The sequence below is a fragment of the Marmota monax genome, unplaced genomic scaffold (assembly GCF_021218885.2).
Source record: "Marmota monax isolate L192 unplaced genomic scaffold, Marmota_monax_Labrador192_F-V1.1 WCK01_AAM20220418_F8-fsc00002, whole genome shotgun sequence".
In the NCBI taxonomy this organism is placed as follows: Eukaryota; Metazoa; Chordata; class Mammalia; order Rodentia; family Sciuridae; genus Marmota; species Marmota monax.
This window is the reverse complement of record NW_026693571.1, coordinates 23787600-23811903: the sequence shown is the minus strand read 5'-3', so window position 1 is coordinate 23811903 and position 24304 is coordinate 23787600. Positions and strand designations below refer to the sequence as shown.

General features: G+C 32.6%; 1 protein-coding gene across 1 annotated transcript in view; it reads left to right on the top strand.

Moving 5' to 3' along the window:
• Grid2 (glutamate ionotropic receptor delta type subunit 2) overlaps positions 1–24304 on the top strand; it is a 1437644-nt gene that overhangs the window by 865213 nt on the left and 548127 nt on the right. The window contains exons 5-7 of the mRNA XM_046459106.2: positions 6965–7018; positions 14390–14563; positions 21444–21605. Coding sequence (XP_046315062.1) covers positions 6965–7018; positions 14390–14563; positions 21444–21605 — 390 coding nt within the window. The remainder of the gene's footprint in view (positions 1–6964; positions 7019–14389; positions 14564–21443; positions 21606–24304) is intronic.

The following is a 24304-nucleotide window of genomic DNA, read 5'->3' as shown; positions in this document are numbered from 1 at the left end:
CTGTAGGATTATTGTGGGACCATAATTTTAAAATTACAAAATCTCTTGTAATATTTGAATAAAATTATAGAACTTTTAGAAATGTGTGGCTGATGTAACATTGATCCTAGTTTACACTTTCTAAAATGTACTAATCCCATGAGATTTGCAATGGGAAAAATGGTTTCTGTGGTCAAATCCATGTGGCATTGATATTTTCCAAATACTTCTCCTAGAGATCTATGCATTACATAAGTTAAAGTACAAAAGAGTTTATATTTATCAAGAGTTTGCTGTGTGTCATTATCTCATTTAAGCCTCATTATGATTTTATTATGTGAGCACTAACCTTGTTCCTATCGACAAATGAAGAAACTGAGGCTTAGAGGGTTGGTAATTTCCTCTAAGTCACACTACAAAAAATGGAGACTCTGACTTTAAAGATCATGAGTATAAATCCATAGCTGTATATTTTACCATATTATTGTATAAAATAATATTACATATTATGTCACATTTTGGTTAATTATGTTCCTACATTGATGTTAACATGCTAAACCCTTTGGAGAGTGATGCAGTCAGGATATTTGCTTAACTTTGTTTAACCCAGTATTTCTAAATCAATTTGGTTATAGAATATTCACTATTTGCAGTAGTAGTGTTCCATACAGTTCTTGAAAGACTGATATAAGCTACAGTATTGCTATAGATGAGGAGCCAGGAAGGGAGGAGCTCTTTAATATTTCTCTGGTCACTTGATCCAGAAGAGCTGCTGGTGTCTTCTCCCTAGGCCTGCCACTTGACAATTTGGAACAGGTAGGAACAGGGAAGCAAACACCTGATATCTTTGCTGCTGCAGATGCACAGAACACTGGAAACCTTTGCATAAACATGTAATCCTTAGTACATCCTGCAAAGGGAACAAGCTTAATTTAGTTGAGCCACAAGGTTGAGTGAAAAACAGCATGCTGAAGTTATTGTTTAGTCAATTAAATTGTCCTCTGCACTTGTAGGAACTGTTGCACATTTATTACCAGTATAATACATGCTCTGGCTCTATGGTTGATTTCTATGCTTCGGATCATCTTATATTTAGCACATCTAAAGATTTGAAAACGAATGATAGAAGACATGGTGATAAATTGTCAGGCTTTTCTTAAGATTCAGAAGTTCTAAAGTTCCTGCCAGTGACAGATGGTCTGTCCTTACTCATCGCTTGTCTTCCTGACAGGACTTGATTTTTCCCCCTATTTTTGCTAAATTCCCTTAAAGTAAACTCAGTTTTTTGGGAGGTGGGATGGTCTCATTTGTTCCAGTCACATAACTATATATAGAAATAGAATTAACTGCATGCCCTTTTTACACTATTAATGTACACGTGTCAAATGATATAAGAAAATAAAGTGATAAGAGGCAGAAAATATTTGAAAAATCCATACTTCCATTTCTACTGTTATTTTGATAACCAAGCATACTGGAGTCCTCATTTATTGTTGTTCTTATTGTTTTCCTTACTGATTTGCTATTATCTTTTGGCATCCCAAACATAACCTGACCTTCTGGGAAGTTTTTCTTATTCATTGTGGTAATAAATATTATATTACTTTAGTTCCTTCATGATTTTATTAAGATCTAAAACTTCTTGAAATTTTGACTTTAAAAACACAACTAGTGTTTGCTAACTTGAAGAATATTTTTCAGAATCCACACAATGATGCCAAAGAGCTATAACAATGATGTTCTTATTATGAAAGAGATTCCAATAGAAACAAAACACAAAAGGCAAAATTTTAATCAAATTGCTAAATCCCTTTCATTGATTTTAAATGATTACTAGTAAAATAGGAAATGTGCTGCTTAGATTTCTTTTCCTACCTTTTTTACCTATGTTCCCTCTTTCAGGTCTAACACAATTGTGGGAATAAATAAAAAAGGCTTTTCTAAGGTGTCTTTCTACAATACAATAATTTCTACAATACACAATTCCATCCTAGTTTGGTACAACATAACTTAGATTTGCTTAAGTGTTATTTGCTTAAGTGTTATCAAGGGGAAAAGGGTTATTATTACTAACAATATTAAAATAATAACAAAATGAAATATTAAAATAATATTTAACAATGTTAAAATAATTGATTTGGTATTTACAGTAGCTAGTTGTCTTTTGTCTCTTAACCTAAGAGCTCAGAATTTCATTTTATTTAAGAATGTCTTTCCTAAGAATGCTCACTAAACATTAGTTCAATTTAATAATATGTGAGAAGGATAAACAATATTATCACTTCTTTTTTTCTTTTCTTTAATTCTACTGTTTTAATCTCTCTGAAGTTATATATTTGTATTCCCCACTACTTTATCTACATTATCATTTAAATGAAAGAACTGAAAGCCTAGTGGATTTTCAAGGTCTAGGCTGTTGAACTCCCTGTCATCTTTTTATTCCCCTTTTCAAATGCTCCTTTCCATTACTAATATCAGTTACCTTTTTAATTAGTGGCTTTTTAACATTGCTCACTTTCAGTAACATTCAATTATAAAAAATCAGAACTCACGCCAGCTTATTGGTTATGCATGAAGAAGTTAACCTAGACCTAAGGAAATTATATTCCTCTCTTAATGGACACTTCCTCAGATAATGAATGGAAGCATTAACTTTCTGTATACAATATTACAAACAGAAAGTTTCCAGGTTCTTTAAAACACAGTGACACAGTGTTACTATATTACACAGGTTTTAGTTTATACACACACACACACACACACACACAATATTGTATAAGTGCACATACTCTGTTACATAATTAAAAGGACATGACATGTCTTTTTATTTTTAATTATCTTTCTAGTAGAATTTGTATTCCTTCCCCATATAAAAATGTGCTTGTAAATAAATAAATGTCTTGAATATTCAATCAATATCCATTGAAAAGCTATCATGTATTGCATGATTTAAGAATCATGCCTTTATAAAAATCACATAATTAGTTAAAAGTTACTCTAGCGAGTACTTTATGAAATATACTAAGAATAGAAAAAGCTACAAAGATGAAATTTAGTACAAACACAATGGAAATTAGGGTGGAGTTTCCTGCAAAGATCAGGAATGGAACTATCATATGACCCAGTATATCACTTTTTGGTATTTATCCTAAAGTCAGCATATTATAGGGATACATGTATACCCTTGTTTATAGAAGCACAATTCACAATAACCAAACTATGTCCATCAATGGATGAGTGGATTAAGAAAATGTAGTATATATACACAATGGAGTTTTATTCAGTCCATAAAGAAGAATGAAATCATGTCATTTGCAGGAAAATGGATGGAACTTGAGAATATTATGGTAAGCCAGATAAGCCAAACTTAGGTGGCCAAGGGTTGTATGTTTTCCCTCACATGTGGAAGGTAGAGAGGAAAAAGGAAAAAGTTTTGTGTGAGGTTTCTTATGAAAATCAAAGGGAGATCAGTAGAGAAAAGGGCCCAGGGGAAGGGAGAAAGGGAGAGAAAAGGAACTAGTGGGGAATGATATTGTTATTTTGTATGTATGAATGGATTTGTAACAACAAACCCCACCATTATGTATAATCATAATTCACCAATAAAAATATGGAAAAAGGTACAAAACTGAGATAAATAAAACTGCTTTACATTAGATAAGAAGCTAAATTCATTTAACAAATATACACCAAAAGTAATGTCTCAAAGAGTTTAATTTCACGTAAGCACACTACCACAGAAGAGAACAGGGGAGAAGGGTCTGCTCCAGACACTGGAAATATTGTGACCTCCAAAATACCTCTGGGCATGATGTCACATTCTCAGTAAGATGGAAGGTATAGCAGACACACATAAGTAGATGAGAAGTTTTTATGGGTCAGATTTAGAAGTGGCATATATCACTTCTGCTTACATTCTATGGGCTATGACTCAATGGCATTTAGTTCTACCTTGCAATGGAGGACAGGAAATGTGGCCTACTTGGTGTCCAGTAGAAGAAGAGAAGGAATTTTGGTGATCATCTATCAGGTTCTACCACATGAATCTCCAATTGTGCTTAGACAGTAAAGGGAATACAAACTGTTATGCTGTTCATATTGCCTAATTTTTCTCATAAACTTTGTATCTACTAGCTTGTTCTTAGAGCAACCTAAATTTGAGGGAAAATTTGGGACTAATGAATTTAGAATAGTCTCACAGAGACCCAGTAAGAGATGGGAGAATTTGAAAGCCTGATGAAAACTTTAACAGCCCTTTCTTTAAAATATACATTGAGCCATATGGATGAAATTTAGCTTAATCATACTGAGTGGTCATATGCACATGGTGCCACCCATAGTAAAGAGCTCCCAATTGAGAACAAGAAGAATATAGTTTATTTATTTTTTATTTGCCGTGATGTCCTTACAATTTTGTTTGTTTCAAATATATACTGCTGAAATACCTTACATTTTAATATTCCTCAGTAAAACCAAAGACAGAAAGTGGAGATTATTTCTCTGCTAACCCTAAAGGAGGAAAGGTGGTATAGTGGGTAGAATCATGGCTTTCAATGAGATATTTACGTTTCTTCTTTACTGAAAGATGAGATTAAGCTATGTTTCTTGGTACAGTTTCATTCTTTCACCTGAAAGATTATTTAAAGTCCAAGTGTGAAATATGTTTTATTGTCTAGATAAATCACCAATAAGTTATCATTCCCTGCTTCATAAATGCCGTTGTACCCTGCAAGGGAGGACAGGAAATCATGCTCAGAGGCATTTAAGACAGCTCCTTGCTTAATATCTATAAATATTGTAGAGTTCATATAGCTTTCATTTTGCTTAGTCTGACCCCATAGTTCAGATTATCTAAACAAGTGTAATTTAAACTCAATTGAGTCAACACTTCCCTACCACTAATGTCGTTTCTGTAGTACTTTCAAATCTATACTACCTATTGCTTGGCTTTCATGTTCTGTTTCTTTTTAATTCTTCCTATTTCTTCATTTTATCTATAGTTTTTTTCCTGCCATTTTATCCAAAGATCTACTTTCCCCTTATCTGAATCTCTTATATCATACTTTAAAAATTTCTAGTAGAGTTCCCATTTATTTTCTAATGCTTTTCTTTGTTCATAATCATTTAAAATTTTTTTTAGTTGTAGATGGACACCATACTTCTACTTTATTTGTATGTCTTTTTATGTGGTGCTGAGGATTGAACCTAGGGCCTTGCACATGCTAGCAAGGGCTCTACCACTGAGCCACAACTGGAGCCCCATTCTTCATAATTATTGATGATGTGTTTTCACAACTATTAATGGAAAAAAATCAGAAAATTAGAGATTTAGTAATACTGATATAAAGTAAAAACTTTTCTATTTTCTTTAATTAAATTAAAATTTGCCATGGGTCATATTTTCTATATTATATTTTGCCTATAATTTAAATATATATGTAAGGAAGAGAAGACGGGGAGGGGAGGGGATGGGAGGGGAGGGAAGGGGAGGGGAGGGAAGGGGAGGGGAGGGGGGATAGTAGAGGTTAGGAAAGGCAGCAGAATACAACATACACTAGTATGGCAATAGGTAAAAAAGTGGATGTGTAACCGATGTGAATCTGTATTATGTATATAGGATAAAAATGGGAGTTCATAATCCGCTTGAATCAAATGTATGAAATATGATATGTCAAGAACTTTGTAATGTTTTGAACAACTAATAAAATATATATATATATATATATATGTAATTCAACACTAATAATAATGTTCAAACTTAAAAATTGATACTACATTCTCACTTCTCTAATAATTCATTATCCGTATACTTCAGTAAGATCATGGGAGCCAATATAATATCTGTTGAAATAGTATGAAATTCATGCAACTATTTAGAAAACAAAGATTCTGCAAATATTAACTTTAAGAAAATATAAAATCACAAAACAGTCATATATCCAATTGTATTTTTTGTGATCCATGCATCTTTCAGTAGGCATTTTTCAAAAGGACAAAGAAAATCCACCAAAATACAATTAACACTTTATAACAACTCCTTGCTAGCTATTAGAATGCGTCCTCATTTCAAACCATATCTTCAGTTATTATTGCTAAAAATAAAAGAATAATTTCTTACAAAGCAATTTTTCCTGTTATATGTCTATGATATCAATAGTAAGAACATGTCTTAGACTATGTATTATAAGAATTGATATAATACAAATCTTGACAGAAATGCAACCCTCAGTGTACACACACACACACACACACACACACACACCATACATTTTTGGCCTACAACAAGGGTAATTTAGAAAAATGTTCAAAGTTAACCAACCAAGATTCCTACCTATATGTTATTTGCTTTACTTTTTATGTAAGTTTTGTTTTCATATTAACAGTGATTTATAGCTACCAAGATTTCCTACCCATACCTTAATGTTAATATAATCTTTTACTTCTAGTATTTTATTATCAGATAATTTTAGAATTGAATCTACTGTAAATATGCAAAACAAATAATTTTCAAAACAGGGAGCAGTTTACTTACCGAAGATGGTAGCAAACAAGTATATACTCAGTGAAGTAGCAGAAGATAAAATATTAAGTTAGAACCAAATTGTAGGGAGAGATATACTTTAGATATTTGTTAGATAGATAATAGAAAACCATCAAAGTTTGTTGGAATAGGGAATGTGATTTGAGATTTGAACTCTATTCCTGTTAAATCACAATGCAGTATTACTCAGAGTTTTTAGTTGCAATTTATCCTTCTCAAGGCTTCTGATTAATTATATTTTTAAATTTGTGTAGCAAGTCTACAATACATCTACCTGTTGAACACAAATGCTTCTGCGGTATTTTGCTCATGATTTTCCATCTTGAATTCAATAGAAAGGCCTTTCTAATGTATGATTCATTTTGTGTCATTTACAAAGTATCTCCATTTAGTTTGATTGTTTTTCATGATTAATGCTGATAGCTGGTTTGTTTTCTATTCTAGGTTGTGGAAACAAATTTGGTTGCTTTTGACTGTCACTGGATCATTATAAATGAGGTAAAGTCAACTAACCCTTATTGTCAACTCTGTGTCCTCTTTTCATGTATATATAGTTCCAACACTTCCTATAGCCTTGAATTTCTGGGATGAAACAGAACATGAAGTAAACTTTCAGCACTGAGTGAATGCTGTTAAATAAAAATAGAATGGAGAGTTTTTAAATGCTAAAGGACTTTATATGAATAAAATAAGTGGAGAGATTCTCCCCCACTGAGTATCTTTTAGTTTTGCTGTTGGCACATAGTGCCTGCTCAGAGATCATCTTTATGAAAAGTACAGATCTTCTTTGTAAGCAAAGTGAATTCCTCCCAGTGGAGTGCTTGTGTTCCATTTATATTTTAATGTTGTTTCTAAAACTTTTATATCCACCCCCTTACATGAGGATTAAATAGTTCAGCATATGAATATGAATCAACACAGAACAGATTTTTTTTCCCTTTTCATAACATACAATTTTTAAAAATCCATAGACTTGTCAAATTCCTTGTGAATTTTTTTTGATTTTTGCCAAAATAATACATAAGATTAAAAATATGTTACAACCCAAGAGCCTTGTGAAATGAGTCTTTCTGTTAGAATCAGAAAGAACAATGACATTAACACTGAACAAATAATGTGATCACATGAATTTGCCCTTCACAAGACATAGTATTCAATCATACCTATCACTTGTGAATAAAGATGATCTATTACCTATAGCTACTATCTATGGAATTATAGAATACGATGATTTGTTTTAGGGTAAGAATTATGGTTTTTCAGTCGCAAAAAAAAAGTTCAATTCTGGCTATAAAACTTGTTAGCTGTTTCCATGGACAAATAATCTTCCTGTACTTCAGTATATTCATTCATACAATAAGTATGATGATAACATTTACTTTAAAGGTTCATAATAAAAATTAAATTAGATATTATCTAATCTCTAACTCAGTGCCTGACAAATGACACATGATAAGTGGTATCACAGTAATGATCATTTCCTATTAAAGTTCACAGATCGCTCTCTCACATTACTTTATTGAATTCTAAACATTATTCATAAGTTACTGAGATGATCAGGGTCATAAAAGATAAATGATTTGCCTCTTTTTATGTATAAAAGTAAAAATAGTTTCCAGTTTCAAGTTGTTTCTCCTACACAACACTTCACTGATGGAGTGGTTCTTTTTAGCTCAGGGTAAAGACACTGGAAATGTCTTACAAATTTGTTTTTGGTCTGCCAAATTTATATCTTTATGATTTGTCACTGCACTTTTTGTATCAAATTAAGATGTGTTGTCCTGAGATTCACCCATGTGATGTGTAGGCGATTTCCCTGCTTTTCAGGGATGTTTTGATACCTTCTAATTTTCTCATGCCTCTTAATTTTCCACCGAGAATATCTGAATGATAGAGGGAAGAACAAAAGGGAAGGGAATGCAGCAAACCTTCATAGCTTTTCACACTAGATAATTTATTTTTCTTTTTGGGCAAGGAAACAAAGGCTCAAAGAAATTGAACAGTTCAATAAAGCTGACTAGAAAGGAAGACAGGATTTCTTGCCTTCTTGGAGACAGATTAATCAAAACAAATGAATACTTATAATCATCCAATGGAAATGCCCATTCCCTTCTATTTTTTAAAAAGTTTGCAGAGGGAATCCCTAAGTTAACCTTTTCCCCCATGTCCAATTTAGCTTTTACACTAAATCTTAAAGTAAGAACAAGTAGAGCTACCAGAACATTGTAGATATTTATTCACTATTTAAGGGTCAAGATATAGGAAAAAAATTACCTCTTCATATTATATAGGTGTTGTCTAAGTAGACCGTTTCATTGGTGATAAATTACATGGAAAGAATAATAAAAATATTTTCTTCTATCAAGGTTATAACTTAAATTTGTTAAACTTATTCTTAAATAGTATTTCATAAAATATTGGGAAGTGAATATCTAAGTGAATATTTCACAATTTAAATTGTGCAAGTATTTACAAAATAAAACATGCATAAGAATAAAAATCTATCTGGTAAATAGCTCTGTTACAAACATAAAAGAATTCAGTTCTTTTCCTTCAAATATCATTTTATTCTATAAATTCTTAGAACTATAAATAACTATAACTTCACTTTTATTGTCATTGAAAGCTTTATCTCTTTTTCACCCACAGTCCTACTTTCTAGTTCTTGAACAAGGTGTTTCTTTGGGGCAGGTTAATACTTCCTAGCCTTTGAAAAACACAATGTTCACAACTCACACTATTTACATTGGTTTTTACTTTTATCTGAACTAGCAAAGACTCAGAAAATGACCAGGTTTTCAAGAAAAACTATTACCCACTGGCATATCCAAGGTCAGCACTCTTAGTTCCATATGATTCCATTCAGCTACTGCGTCTCTCTGAAATCTGCCTTAGAAAATGGCTCTTGACCCCTTCTTACACACTTTTTTACATGCTTGTTTATACACATTAGTAATATACGAACCATCATTTACTCTAGTTCCCATAAAAGTAAAATTTGCTAGGAAGCTAATATACTTTAAAAGCCCCCCAAGAACACACAAATGCCTTCAGGTAGATAGATGGAATTGGAGAATATTATGCTAAGGAAGTAAGACAATCCCCCCAAAAACAAAGGCCAAATGTTTTCTCTGATATGTGGATGCTGATCCATAATGGGGGTTTGGGTGGGGGTGGAGCAGGGGAGGAATAGAGGAATTTTGGATAGGGCAAATGGAGGGAGGGAAAAGGATGGGGCATGGGGGTAGGAAAAACAGTGGAATGAGATAGATATCATTACCCTAGGTACATGTAGGAAGACACGAATCGAGTGACTCTACTTTGTGTACAACCAGAGAAATGAAAAATTGTGCTCCATTTGTGTACCATGAACTGAAATGCGTTCTGTTGTCATGTATAACAAATTAGAACAAATTAATTAATTAATTAAAATTTTAAAAAAAAGAACACACAAATGCCCATTTCTACTGAACTCCGAGAATATGAATCTGCCTAGTTTGGCTTTTGTAGCTGTTATTTTGTTGCTAATTTTAAAATCAGTTGCAAATATTTATTTAATCTTATTGCACCAATACTTTTTTAGAGCAGGGCTATAAATCAAAGTTGGCATTATGCATCATGATACAAATTGATGTAGAAACTTGAAAACAATATTTTTTTTTCATTTGCATTAAGTGTGCTATAATCATGAGAGTCTGTGCTAGCTCATATGGTGCAGTCAATCATATGTTAGGACTTGGTAATGGTACTTATCTCCTCCCTGCAATCACTGGATCCAGCTTAGAGAAGCCTTTCCATATAAGTATTGTCATCCCCTCAGGGCCCTAAAGCAGATGGCCTAGCACTTTATTTAAGTTCTATAAAAGTTAGAAATTCAGATAGGAAGATATACACTGTTTAGAGCTGCACACTGTTTAATACTTTATGTCCCCATTTATCCCTGATAATATTTAGCCTGACCCTTAATGTCCTGATGTGATTTTACTGACTTAAAAAAATAATTTAAATTATTTTTTTCTCTCTGGGTTACTGCAGTAAAGTAAGTTGTTTCTTGGGGTGGGAGGGGGAGTTATTTTGAGATTTAGAAAGCCTACTTCTGTAGTGGATATTTTTTTGTTTGTTTAATGGTGAGTGGAGATGTACACTACTAATCTACCAGACAGAAACCTGCCATTCTGTTCCTCTTCCTGTTGGTATATAGGGTAGAGTTAGTTTTGTTTCAGATTTCAACAGAATGTTTGCTTCACATTAATTTAAAACTTTCTGGAAGCATCTAAAGGTCATCTTTGCTGAAGCATGAAGAACAGAAATATATTAGAAATAAAACATACTCTTTTGAAACTATACTGTGTAACAGACGGCAACATCTCATTAGTGAAATTCGTTTTATACAGATTTATTTTAACATTTTGAAAGTATCAGTGTCTAGAATTAAAATTCAAGGTATCTTTAGAAGATAGTTTGGTAAAGTGTTGTCACTCAATCATTCATTAAATTTTTAATTATCAACATTTATTTAATACCCACTATGACCCAGGAACTTTGTTATAGAGCCAAGAGTTATGAGAACAGGAAGAGGGGAGAAACAAATGGTAAAAGGGGAAATGGGATACTATCTTTCTGAAATAATTTATATAATCTAGATTTGTATCTGAACTGATGGATTTTTAGAGTTTTTCCTTCCACAAAATTCTATTAATTTAAGCCTAAAGTTGATAAAGTGCAAGAACTCAGGAAGTATTCAACTCTCCTAACAGATGTGTTCTGGGTAGGAGCTGTTCCAGTGATATTTCTCCCTAGCAGATGTTTGAGCTTTATTTGTCTTCCTTGGGCTCACACATTTCAGGGCTCACCATACATTAATATATTAAAGTAAATATTTTCTTGGATATATTAACCAGACTCATAATAAATTTTGATTATACAGCTTAATTATTTGGAAAAAAAGGCAATAATGTTTTGCAGCTTAAGAAGTAAAAATGAAAATTAGCGGTATACTGAAATATGTATTTACTTTCTATTGCAGTAGTAATTCTACTTCATAGGTATACACAGTATACAACACAAATAATTCTATCATTCAGATTCTTTCAATTCTTTAAAACTCAGGTACTTTCTGTTTATACAGGTTAGTTAGTTAGCATATCCGTGGTGCTAGGACTCAGGGGGAAGTATTTATTTAGTGAACTAATTCTTACTGTGATTATTTTTGAGATAACTTATAGTTTAAACATTATTTTTTAAATTCAGAGCATTTGAACAATATAGATCCTAATTGCTCAATAGTTTGGCATTTTAATATATTTGTTTACTTGGCAGTTATTTTTTAATTTTAAGAGAATCCCTTTCTAGATTAAGTGATCATTTGTCTTTTTGTGCTTATGTAGTACTGCATCTGCCACTCTTGAAATGCACATTTTAAAACACAGAGTAAAGTTCTGTAAATATGAAATAGCTGCCTAATCAAGATTTCATATCCCCATCCCACTGTTTCTGAGATCAGGTGTCAAAACTAAAATTGCAAGTGAACTTTTTTGAGACAGATTGTCTGTTAGTTTTATTCAGAATGGCAGATTTTTTCCTCCCAGAAAATTACTTTCTTTTTTCCTTCCTCAAATAATAATAGACAAAATACATTCAATTCAAATTGACATTTCTTCGATTTACTTAGGCCTAGGTACCTTAGAACTTCAGCTTATGGAATATATAAAAAGTAACCATCCTTTTTTGTGTGTTTGACTCATGATAGATGACTTTATTGATCCTTGTAGAATCCAGGCTATTAAATGCTGAAATAATATATCTTTATTGTTTTAATTCCCATAATTCATGAATATTAAGCTATGTAATTCCTGTAAGGAAATATGGACTTTATGTATACTTTAGAGTTTTTTTCATTCATTCTATGACTAAAAATTATTGTGAATAAACAGCTTGGAATCGCCGTGGTCTTTTATTATATAAAGTGTAAATATTATATAAAATGTAAATAAACAGTGTATGCTTCATGTTGTCATTTTTTAGCAGAAAATGAGATAATAGGCAGTATTTTACTTAACATCATAGGCAATTTTTAAATGTAAAATTTTATCCTAATGTGCTGATCTATAATTCATCATGTGTGGTGTAGAGAGAGATGGTTCTATTTGATAAGAATTTTGACAAATCTTGGTATCATGAAACAAAGGCTACATAGATAACTGAACTTATTAATATTATGAGAAAAGCAGTACAGTTTTCTGGTATGATTTAAGTGAATCTTCCTAACTATACAATATAGAATTTTTAAACATTGAAAGACATTGAATAGCAATACCAACATAAACTTAAAAGATTCCATGTTAATGTTAGGGATTAAAATGGAGTTGACAAGGCATTACTTAATTCTGCTTTGTGAGAAGATGACAGAAAATTAAAAAGTGACCTGCTCTTTGCCAGACAGAGTTTTTGGTGGCCAGTGAAATGACACAGACTAAGGGAAAAAGACAGGAGAAAAACCAGTTTTTATGGTGCATTAAGGATTAATCGCCTAGAAATTCCTGATATTACACTGGTTACAGCTGATGGCAGGTTTTGTTATTTTATTTTCAGAAAGGGTGTATTTCATAAAGATCATAAATAAAGGGTGAATTTTAAAGCTAACACATGTTACAAAGAAGAGTAATATATAATTAGTCTACAAGAAGAGTAATATGTAATTAGTGAGTCTAGTGGGATAAGAAAATTTGTCTTTTCAATTTTTAGTAATAATTCCTTGATTCAAAACTGTAAAATGCTCACTACAGTCCAAAGTATATCCTGCCTTGCATCGAATATTTTATTTTTATTACCATAAGAATCTATTCATACCAATAATTTGCTAATTGCAAAGGCCTCATTGGTTTAAAAGGTTCCAAATGGACACTATTCAGCACAAACTGCATTAGTCAAAAGACTGTTTTAAAACTAAAATTTTATTTTGATTACTTCTGTTCTGATTAATTCCAATTAGGAAAAAATGAATGTTACAAAAATATTATTTCAGTTTTATTGTTTTTACATATACTATGTAGTCAAATCTTAAAATTTAATTGTGGAGTAGGGAGGTGGTGGGGAGAAGGAAGTAGAAACTGCTATTCTTTGAATTTGGCACACACTCTTATACAAAATAAAATTCATGTAGATAAAGAATATTGAGTTTCTCCATCACTCAGCCTGGTTCAGTCAGTATTAACCAGCAGAAATTTTTACCTTTATGTCAAGACCACAACTATAACATTACTCAATAGTTAGTAAGCACTTTGTTTATCCATTACAAAGAGAAACATGTTAGTTAACATCAGTAGGTCTAAGAAATATTAATAAAATTCTTAAAAAAATAATATCTCCTCTTGCTCTTTCTACTTATATCACTTTTTTAAAGCCTTGTTTTCTTCATTGCTATGAACAATATATATTTCTCTTACATTGCAACAGTCTTCCTAGGTTCTCCAAGTATGATGAAGTCCATTAATAAATGACAAACTATAGTATCAACTTATTTTGTCACCTTTTTCAATGTTTTAACCACACCTATATTTTTCTACTATATTTTCAATGTAATAAATTATAAACTTGATTATAATTAAGTACATTTAAGTAAATTGTTCCAGTCAGAATTACCTAGGCACTAATGTACATAATTTAAATTAGAAAAACACCTATAAATAAGTTGATTATTTTAATGAACATGTGCTGTTTTCATTTAGATATGTGCTAAGCATCAAGCAAATGTATTATAGTAACAGAATCCCTTAGCAGTACTAGATAACAACTCATTAATGGTTTTGTGTTTCTCTGTTGCTGTATTGATGAATTTCTAATTCTTCCACTTCCTATGTTATCTTATAGGAAATAAACGATGTTGATGTACAGGAACTTGTAAGAAGGTCAATTGGAAGGCTAACGATTATTCGGCAGACATTTCCAGTCCCCCAGAATATAAGTCAGCGATGTTTCCGTGGCAACCATCGAATATCTTCAACATTGTGTGATCCAAAGGATCCATTTGCTCAGAATATGGAGGTATACTCTAAATGCCTGGGCATTTCTACCAGCGTGCTTTGTTGTGACGAGTGCTTTTAGAGTTGCATTGGATTCAGAATTATATTCTGTATCATTTCTGCATGATTCTCTTCTTCTATCATTTTAATAACTCTGAAAGGGAAAGAGTGCTAAAATCTATATCTTTGATTTTTTTGTTCCTATTATAGAAAAAAAATCTTGCTTAATAAAAATATAGTAAATAAAGATTCTTTCCTTCTAAACAGGTAGATCCACAACATTTCCCATGGTAGAATTTGTTCTTGATACTCCTACTATCTCATTCCAAATTATTAAGCTAATACATTTGCTTGATTTTTCTGGTACAACAAGGACAGAATATTTATTCTTTTTTGTTTTCAAAGATTAGTTTCCAGTTTGCATAACTTCAGTGAAATAATATTTAAATTCCAAAAAGTGCTATAGCATTATATTAGTCATATCGAACCCATGCTATTGCTAAAACCTTCACTGTCAAGAATATAACAAAGAAATTGTAAGTAAATAAATAAAATATCTCAATAGCAAAAAGAATCCAAGTCCCTGCAGCTTTCTCAAGAGAATGTTCTTTAAATACTCACTTGGAGACTGTTTCTTTTTCTTAAGGAAAATCCTATCAGATTTTTTTTTTCTTCTTGTACTGGAGATCTCAATCTGTCAGTTTGAAGGGGGTATTAGATAAAGCAGACACACCAACAGCAGGGAGCCAAAAGGAGCACTCTCTAGCAAGGCAAAAGACAGGAAAAAGGAAGAATCAATCACACACGCTAACTTACACATCCTATCAGTATAGGAGTTTTGCTGTAAAAGGAAATCTGTATCATAAAGCAGTTTCTAAAGGTACTGTTGTAGTACAACACTACCCTGTTAGTGAATATTTAAACAATAATTCTAAAGCATCAGTAAGGATTAAAGTTGTGATCAATTTTAGAAATCAGGGAAACATGATATATCTTAGAAAGTTAATCCTTTAGAATGTTTACTATGAAAATAGTTTTAGTTTAGATGTTCAGTTTGAACACTTTGGAAATATAATTCTAATATGACTAGTTTGTATTCAATAATATTAGATATATAAAGTAATTTGGTAAAACTATTTCTTTGAAAGCTGATCCCCCAGTCTCCTATTCTTAATCAATGTTGAGTTTTTTAGATGAATTACCATCTATCCAACACTTTCTTCATACTTATGAATGTAATAAGCATCATGGCTTCAGGATCATTATCCATAGAATCTTCTGTTTCTTAGTGGATCTGGAATCATAAATATCAGTGTCCTTTTGTATCACTTCCTCCACCAAACCTACCCTAGTACATTGCACCTTTGTGAATATTTGTGGATTTAAATGTACCTAAGGGGAAGGCAGTGGTCAAAGTAAGGCACTCTAAAGCTTTACTTAAAAGGGCTTGTTTAAATTTAGTGCCATTCTTAGTAATAGGCTTATAATAGACCATATTTTCATATTCACTGATCACGAATATAATCGATGTGAAAATTATAGAATTCTAAATGGAGAACAACAGGAAGAATTTAGATTTAGAAAATTATGAAATATCAAAGACTGTTCTTGTCAAAGAGGTAGCAGGAAATGAAAGTTTAAGCTAAAAAATTTATAAACTGTGTCATTTAGGGAAAGAAGAAAGAATTTTAAAGCACATTCACACATGAGCATAATCTTTTCATTTCAATTAATCAGCAAGCATATTTTATTTATCTCTATATTCCCATGCTTATCTGATGCAGGAACATGATCAAGGAATCACCACCTTTAACCCTTGTGTTCATTGTACATTACTCAAACTCAGAGATGGAACAAAACAGAGCATTATTTTTTCTTTTAGGATTTGTTACGTATTAACTTCCCTCTTATGTGTAATATATAAAAGGAAAACTGACAAACTTTTATATGTAAAGATTTATATAATTAAAAGTGTGAATACAAAGCTCTTGAATTTAAAATGTTCCCCTAAAAGCAGAACATTTGATATACAGTCTCTCCTTGATGAAAATTTTTATCTCAATGAAGTTAGATCAAGAAACAAAATAAAATGTTGTTTTGTATGAAATGCACACAATATGGCTGGCTAATAATTTGAGGGGGAAGTGGTTCTCTAGGAGAAGCAACCCCTCAACTTGGCATCTATAAAAACAATGCAGATAAATATGGCCACAGATAGTCTTTTTCCTCAGAATTAGAAAGTGGGCAATTTAAAAAATTTCAGAAAAAATAAACTATAAACATTGGCCAAAGTGAGCTCAAAAAGTAGAAACTCAACTGTAAAATCACATTAATCAATACAAGGAAAAGAAGGGAGGGTACATTGGATCTATATGGAGGTCTTTGGGCTGTTTCTAATTTTAACGTCTGAAGAAGGAAAATAAAATTTAGATCTGCAAACAAGTTTCATACATCTTTAAATTAATACCCAAACACTAAAATACAGAGTTAGTTGAAGTTTCAGAGTAAAGAGTAAAGAAGTCCTCTTAGCTTGAAAAAGTTTTTACAACATATGAAACAAGAAGGAAGTGATCCCTTTACTGTTTGGTGGAACTCGTGTTAGTTTGGATGCTAAGAAAGAGAAAATGTACACTCCAATCTTTTTCAATCTATTTTCTCCATCTAAGGAAAATTATCCTCAAACTGGATAAGTTAGAGTAAAAATCATTAAAAGATAAGTAAGCCATTAGTTTATAAAGAGCAGGAATTAAATATTTTAGGAGTATTTCTTACTGACTTAAATGAGGACTAACACCTAAGTGCTTTGAGCAATCAATAATCCAGCAGATGTGTTCCCAATATTATGATTTAGAGGTGTGAGAGAAATTCTTGGGAAGAATACCAAAGTACAAGAGATTGGTTTATTGCCCAAATTTTCAAAAGTAAAAAGAAAAGACTTGGACAATCAAAATTTAGTATATTGCATGTTAATATTTACATAAACTATAAATGTTTCATTAAATAAATGGTTTGGAGTATTTCAAATAAGACAATTGGGCTTCCTTAAGAAAAATCACAGCCAAACTAAGCCCTCATTAATAGGCTTCTAGGATTGGGAGACTATAATAAAGCTATGTGTTATATATTGAGTTTTATATAGCATTTTTGACAAATTTTCTAATGAAATCCTGAGGGAAGACATTGAAAACTCTATAAATTGGTGACATTTAAATATTTTCACCAAATGAGCCCATATGGGATGAAGATACTAAACTCTGGTCTCAGAGAAGTAGGTTCAAAATATTTTAAAATATTATCATTACCTTTAAAAGTTAAAACATGTATATTTATAAAATTAAACCATTTCAAATAATTACCAATTAAGCCATGTAGTTATTTTTGTCCAAAGTTTCAAGTGACCTTGAAATTAATTTATATATATGTACCAACAAACTATTCAAGAGATACTGTTACACCTAGAATATGCCTTAGATATATGCTGTAGTTTTGAATGTTTGCTAAAATCCACCGGGTATTCTTTTACCCTTAGCTTGAGAAAGGTGGAACCTGATGAATATTCAGATGCCACTGATAAATATTTCACTCTTGAAATGCAAGGAACTCTATGGTCATCCAGAAGATTCTGCCCTTGGACCTAATATGTCACAATGTTTATCACTACATGAATGAAAATGAATAAAACATGTTTTTGAAATTTGTAAATGCCATAAATAAAGGAGAGAAAGCCCGTGTTGTATTACATAATCAAGATCCAAATAATTATTAATCTTGACTGAGTAATAAGCCTAAAATTTGAAACTTCATAAAGTATAGGTTCATAATCAATTACATGAAGTCTAGAGGAAGAGGCCTGGTTTGACAGCTGTTCAAAGCTGTTAAGTTGAAGACAAATTCAGAATGAGCGCAGTGCAAAGTCAGATTTGCTCTAAACCATTTTAATATCATCTTGGACTCTGTCAGAAGCACTTTGCTAAGATCAAGACATACAGTGTCTTACACTACTGTCTCCTAGTCAGATCATATCTGCATTAATGTGTCAGTTCTGGTTACTAAACTTTAATAGAAACATTGAAGAAATAAGAGAAGGACAGAGGAAGAGTACCTGGATGATGAGCAGCCTAGGAACTATATCAGATGTTGAACAGAAGGAAACTGAGTGTTTCAGGGTAAGGCACAGATGGCATCAAATATTATCACATAGAAGAGATGGCAGCTACAGGTTCAGTGATGACAGAGAACAAGTGTAGTGACAGAAAGCCAGAGAGAAATGATGAGTTAGATGAGTGAATACTGGAGGATAAAGTGTCAGAGGTAGTGCATATTCATGTCCAGCTCCCAGTCACATGTGTTGGTTGTGGACATAGAAAAAGGGAAGCTTCTCTGGGTAGAAACTGTAGTCTCCTTTAAATGCTGAGAGACATTTTGGGATCATGGTGAGGAAGGAGTCAAAGACCTCACAAATAAAATCACCAAGAGATCAGTAGAGGACTGCACAAAGGAGCATGAGAGAGAACATGAACTGCCAAGGAGAGTGAGTACTTGCTTTGAGAAAGAAGTAAAAGATTAGGAGGGGTTTTGGAAATCTCAGAGAAGGTCACTGCCACTTCTTGATCCTGCCACTGAGAATGTAACAAACTAGAGGAGGCAGTCATCTGTAAAATGCCTATCATATGTTGGGTACAGAACACTCACTTTGACATTAGCATAGATATTCGCACTCCATACCTTAAAGTATGCAAAACAGACTATGCCAGAGAAGGTCAAGTACTAGTAGAACACAGTTTGCCAGCAATGACTTGATTTCTGTCAACCCACCTAACTTTAAACCTGACATTTTCCCACTTCTTCCAATTTTTTTGACTTTGTTTATTTGATGATTGTTTATTAAAAAAAAATGTTCTAGATGGTCGGCTAAGTCGAAAGGAGATTAAGTGTAGGCAAACTAAAGCACAAGGATGGAGAGTTTCCATCCAGGAGGATCTCCTATTCTTGTGTGAATGGCAGATTTTGAAAAATCTTACCATTGTGACATGTTTCCATAGACCTATGTACTGTATTTTCTGGGAGAGAAGACTGCTCAGTGAAGCCTAGGATTGGAAAATTGTCAGGGTAGCATTCTCCCAGCAGGTAACCTTTATGCTAAATATTGAAAGAAGTTAACTAGTTTGAGAAAGCTAAAGATACATTGAAGGATGCTACCAGATATCTCACATACACACTTAAAGCAGTTAAAGGGCGTTGCAGAATAAAGATAGACAAGAAGAAGCAAGTTAAGGCAGTGAAAACAGGGGATTTTGGAAAAGACAGATAATTGCATATCATTTGAAGAAGTTTATCAAAAGATTTTTCCTTGGATTATTTTGTACAGTTCGCTCAACCTCCTTATTTCTTCCACATTTTCCTATTAGGTCTTCACAGTCTAAGTCCAATTTGAATTTTGACTCACAGACTAATTTTAACTTCAAGTCTATACTTCATTCACTGCAGATTTTAGTCATTCTCCTCTGGTCTCTCTAATAATTAGCTGGGTGGACCAGGAGTAAGAATAGCTAGCCCTGATATTTCCTTAAGCAAAAATAAACTTGTATTTTATATAATACCAAGAATGTTCAATGTCTTTTCAAAGACCTACCATCCATTAGTATTATATATATAAAATGTTGCTTAACAAACACAGATGATTAAAGATTTACCTGGCATTTAAATGAAAATCCACAAGGCATTGTTGGGAAGCTCTTATTAACAGCTTTGAATAGCATCAAACTCTAATTATCCCAATAGCCAAATCTTACTACTGTTCTGTGATGTGCACAGATTGTTTCATAAATTTCCTTCTTCGTTAATTACAACCAAATGACAACCCACATATTTTCCCTTTCATTTTTAGGGAAAACTGTGATAACAAGACACTTTTAAAACCTGAGAAAATTTGAATGCATTAAGATAAAATTAATTTCCATCACTATGTTGATTTCTCATTTTTTTTCTATCAGGTTTTTCTTTTTGAGCAGTCATAATATAACATTTAACAGCTTTTATTGACCTAAGATCCCCTTTTCTATTCATGTTTTCTTAAAAAAATTCTAATTACTTTGAAAAACAAACACCTTTGGTAATTAGTTGGTAGTATAGATAGTAGTTCTTGCAAAACTTAAATTTTAATAGTGCAATAGATCTTAAAAAAATTGGCAATAATTCATTTTTTTTCAATCTGTGTAGAAAGAAGATAATATCATGGTTACCTTAGAAGAAGAGAGCATTAATATAAACACATTCAGAAACTGTTCGTAGTTTATGTTATTTGTCATGTCAATGAATTTCAATGCATGTGTATGCCTACCTTATGGTGTATCGATCCTTGATCATTGTAGTATTTGTGAATGGGTCTGTTTTCTTTCATTTCTTCCTTATAGAAACCCCATAGCCACAAACACACACAGATGGCTGCTTCTTTTTTTTTGTACCTATAACACTCATATATAAGATTGAGTTAATATTTCATCTGAATAACTAAAATGCAGAAATTTTATGTATTCAAAAAATGTATTATTCAGTGTGTCCTTCCAATCTTAAGTCCTTAGATCCTTACCTCCTCAGAAAGAAATAAGGGCCAGTGATTTTCTATGGTTTGACACTAACAGCGTTGCCTCTGTCAAAACATCTCTTTTTTATCTTCTCTTTCATAACTAAATAAGCTGAAAACCAATTGAGGCATACAATCAGACAAGACTTCATTCTCAATAGCAAAATTGCCCAAGAAATGAAAAAAGAAACCTTCTCCATAATAAATAATCCAGTAAACTATCCAGAGCAGAAGCAGCTAAACGGACAAATTTCTCCTTATTCTGGATGGGATAGATGGTATCAATGATTCTAATGATCACTGTCTAATGTCTTTTCAGATTTCAAACCTTTACATATATGACACAGTGCTTCTGCTTGCTAATGCTTTTCATAAGAAGCTGGAGGACCGAAAGTGGCACAGCATGGCAAGTTTGTCATGTATCAGGAAGAATTCAAAGCCCTGGCAGGGTGGGCGTTCCATGCTAGAGACCATCAAGAAGGTAACTTCTGATAAGCATTTCACTCGTCTTAATTTCTATGTAAATAGCATACAATAGACCAGAATTTGATGAGATATCTTTTAGAAGGATTTTTTTCTCTTCAGCATCACTGCCATCTCAAAGCACAAAATAGCAAAATGAAATATTTAAAGGATAAAGTTTAGAGGGTTACAAACATATATTAAATAAGTGACCCCTTACTGATTTTAAGGAAAGTTTATGCAAGTAAAAATTGGTGATCAATGTTATTTTAAATTGCCCTGGTTATGTCTTTAAAGATGCTCAAATTATTTTGGTGTCTGTCATAAGGTACATAAAGTTCTCTTGGTTTGGGATTTTTGTTGTTGTTATTGTTGTTGTATACCAACTGAAAGTTTTTAGTACACTTGGCTGTTTTTCATTTTGATGATACATGCTAAGGCGTTGTGTGCGATGATCCTTAATTTATCTTATAATGAAGATGTAATTCATAAACAGTTCCTATGGTGAAGTGCTCATGCACTCTTTCCGGCACTTGATTGTGGTCCTTTTCATCACTGTCTGCGTGTTGCCTCCATGGGCTGTGGCTGGCTTTGGCTTCACTACCTGTTCCATTCCCAGAAGGCAGTTTATGTTGTTCAGCTCTTCTCAGTGCCATAAGCACTCTGCAGTTTATTAGCCTCTTTGTCATGTCATCCTTGCTGACATTTTCTGTTCATCTTGCACAGCTTCATGGATTTAAAATGAAATGATTAATAAAACAAACAGTTTCTCCTGTACCCTGTACGCAAAGCAGACAGCCATTTGGAAGTTTATGTTTTTTTATTTCACCCTTCCTTTTTCTTTCCTCATACATTTCCCTTTTTTTCCTTAAACAAGCAAACAAAAAAATAACCAATTGAAATGTGAATATATTTAGAAAAGTCAGGAAAAAATATCTAAAAACTTAACACTGGGACTGAGACAGATGTACAAAAACAGGAAGTGAAGGAAAGAAATCTTTCAAATGGAGAACAGCTGGGATGCTTCTTTTGGTGGGTGTTTCCTTTTTGTAAAAGAATCACTTTGGTGAGATTCTTATCAGCAAATGTACTTGAGAATTGAATGTATTGAACATGTGAATATATTTAGAAACATTTTTCAACTGAGAAATGAGTAAGTCAAATAGAAATCAAGGTATTGCCAAAATCTCCCAACTCTTTGTATGTAGAGAGCTGGCAGGTATGAACCAAGGGAGGTTGTTGAACACGATTCTAATCCTGCCAGTTTATTAATTCACAGTTTGGCTAGGATGCAGGAACCTGAATACATTCATTCTTCAGAAGCTTTCACGCAAAGATAGAATAATTGTTCAGGAGATGGCTTAGGAGATGCCTATTTAGTGAAAAGGTCTGTAGGAAGAAAAGAGAGACACCATAATATACAGGTGTTTATACAAAAGACACTAGTATGGCAGTATGTAAAAACGTGGATGTGTAACCGATGTGATTCTGCAGTCTATATACGGGGGAAAATTGGGAGTTTATAACCCACTTGAATCAAGTGTATGAAATATGATATGTCAAGAGCTTTGTAATGTTTTGAACAACTAATAATAAAAAAATTAAATTAAAAAATATATACAGGTGTTTCTCATACAGCAATTCAGCATATATCATTAGGGTAAATATTTCAGTTTATTTATTTATTTTTGTCTCACATTTTTCATTGACCTTAAAGAAATTGAGTTATTTTTTCCCAATCTCATTTTTTTTTTTTGCCTCACATAGGAGTTTTGGATCACCCTATTAAGATAATGAAGCTGATTATACCCAACACACCAAGAAAATTTGATGTACACGAGAATCTGGAGAGAGCTGAGTGGGCCTCAGCTTCCAGCCTGGCTTGGGCAAAGCAGAGGGAGCAGGCTGGGCCTGTTCAGTAGCTAGCGGCCAGGGCTGAGGGATAGTTCCTAACCATGTGGGCTGGACACCTATAGGCTTTTGTTTCCCATAGACATCAAATAAGAAGGTACAGGATGGGCTTTCTTATCATCCTGCCCAGATGTGGGACCAAAACAGAAAGGGAGGGCAAGGTATATAAAGAAGTTTGCAGCCACATGTCACAAATGAGGTCAGGCTTCTTATTACAGTGGCAGCAATCTAGTGATAAAATTCTTAATTACATTCAAGTAAACACAGCATGCCTATATTAAGGGCATGCTATGCACACTTCACACAGCTGTGTGCTGCTGCAGAGTACAAACAAGTGAAAGAACCAGTTTCCGTCCCTGAATTAATTATATCCTCATTATGGGGATGAAAAAACAGAGTTAAAAATGATATAGTGGACATTAGTATAAATGTCCAGCAATAGGGGAGGTGGCTATTTTGCAGATACTCTTGTGTTCAGCTTTATAATTTTTTTTGTCTGAATGGATGGAATAAGATCTTCCTAATTTTTCTCTTTTTTCTAAAATTAGAGCTTAATTCTCAACATTTAGTTTTTTCCCAGGTATTATGAGCACCACAATGCTATTGTTATTTATACATATTTTGTAGTTTGGTTTTTGAAAGGATTTTAATTTTTTAAAATATTGAGTCTTCTCACCCATAGACATGGGATCAATATTATCATCTTTTTATAACCCTCCTTAGAGAATTATAGTGTTCTTTGTGCATATTTCCAATGTATTTTTTTTTCCTAAAAATTTATAGGGTCTTGTGTATGTGTGTGTGTGC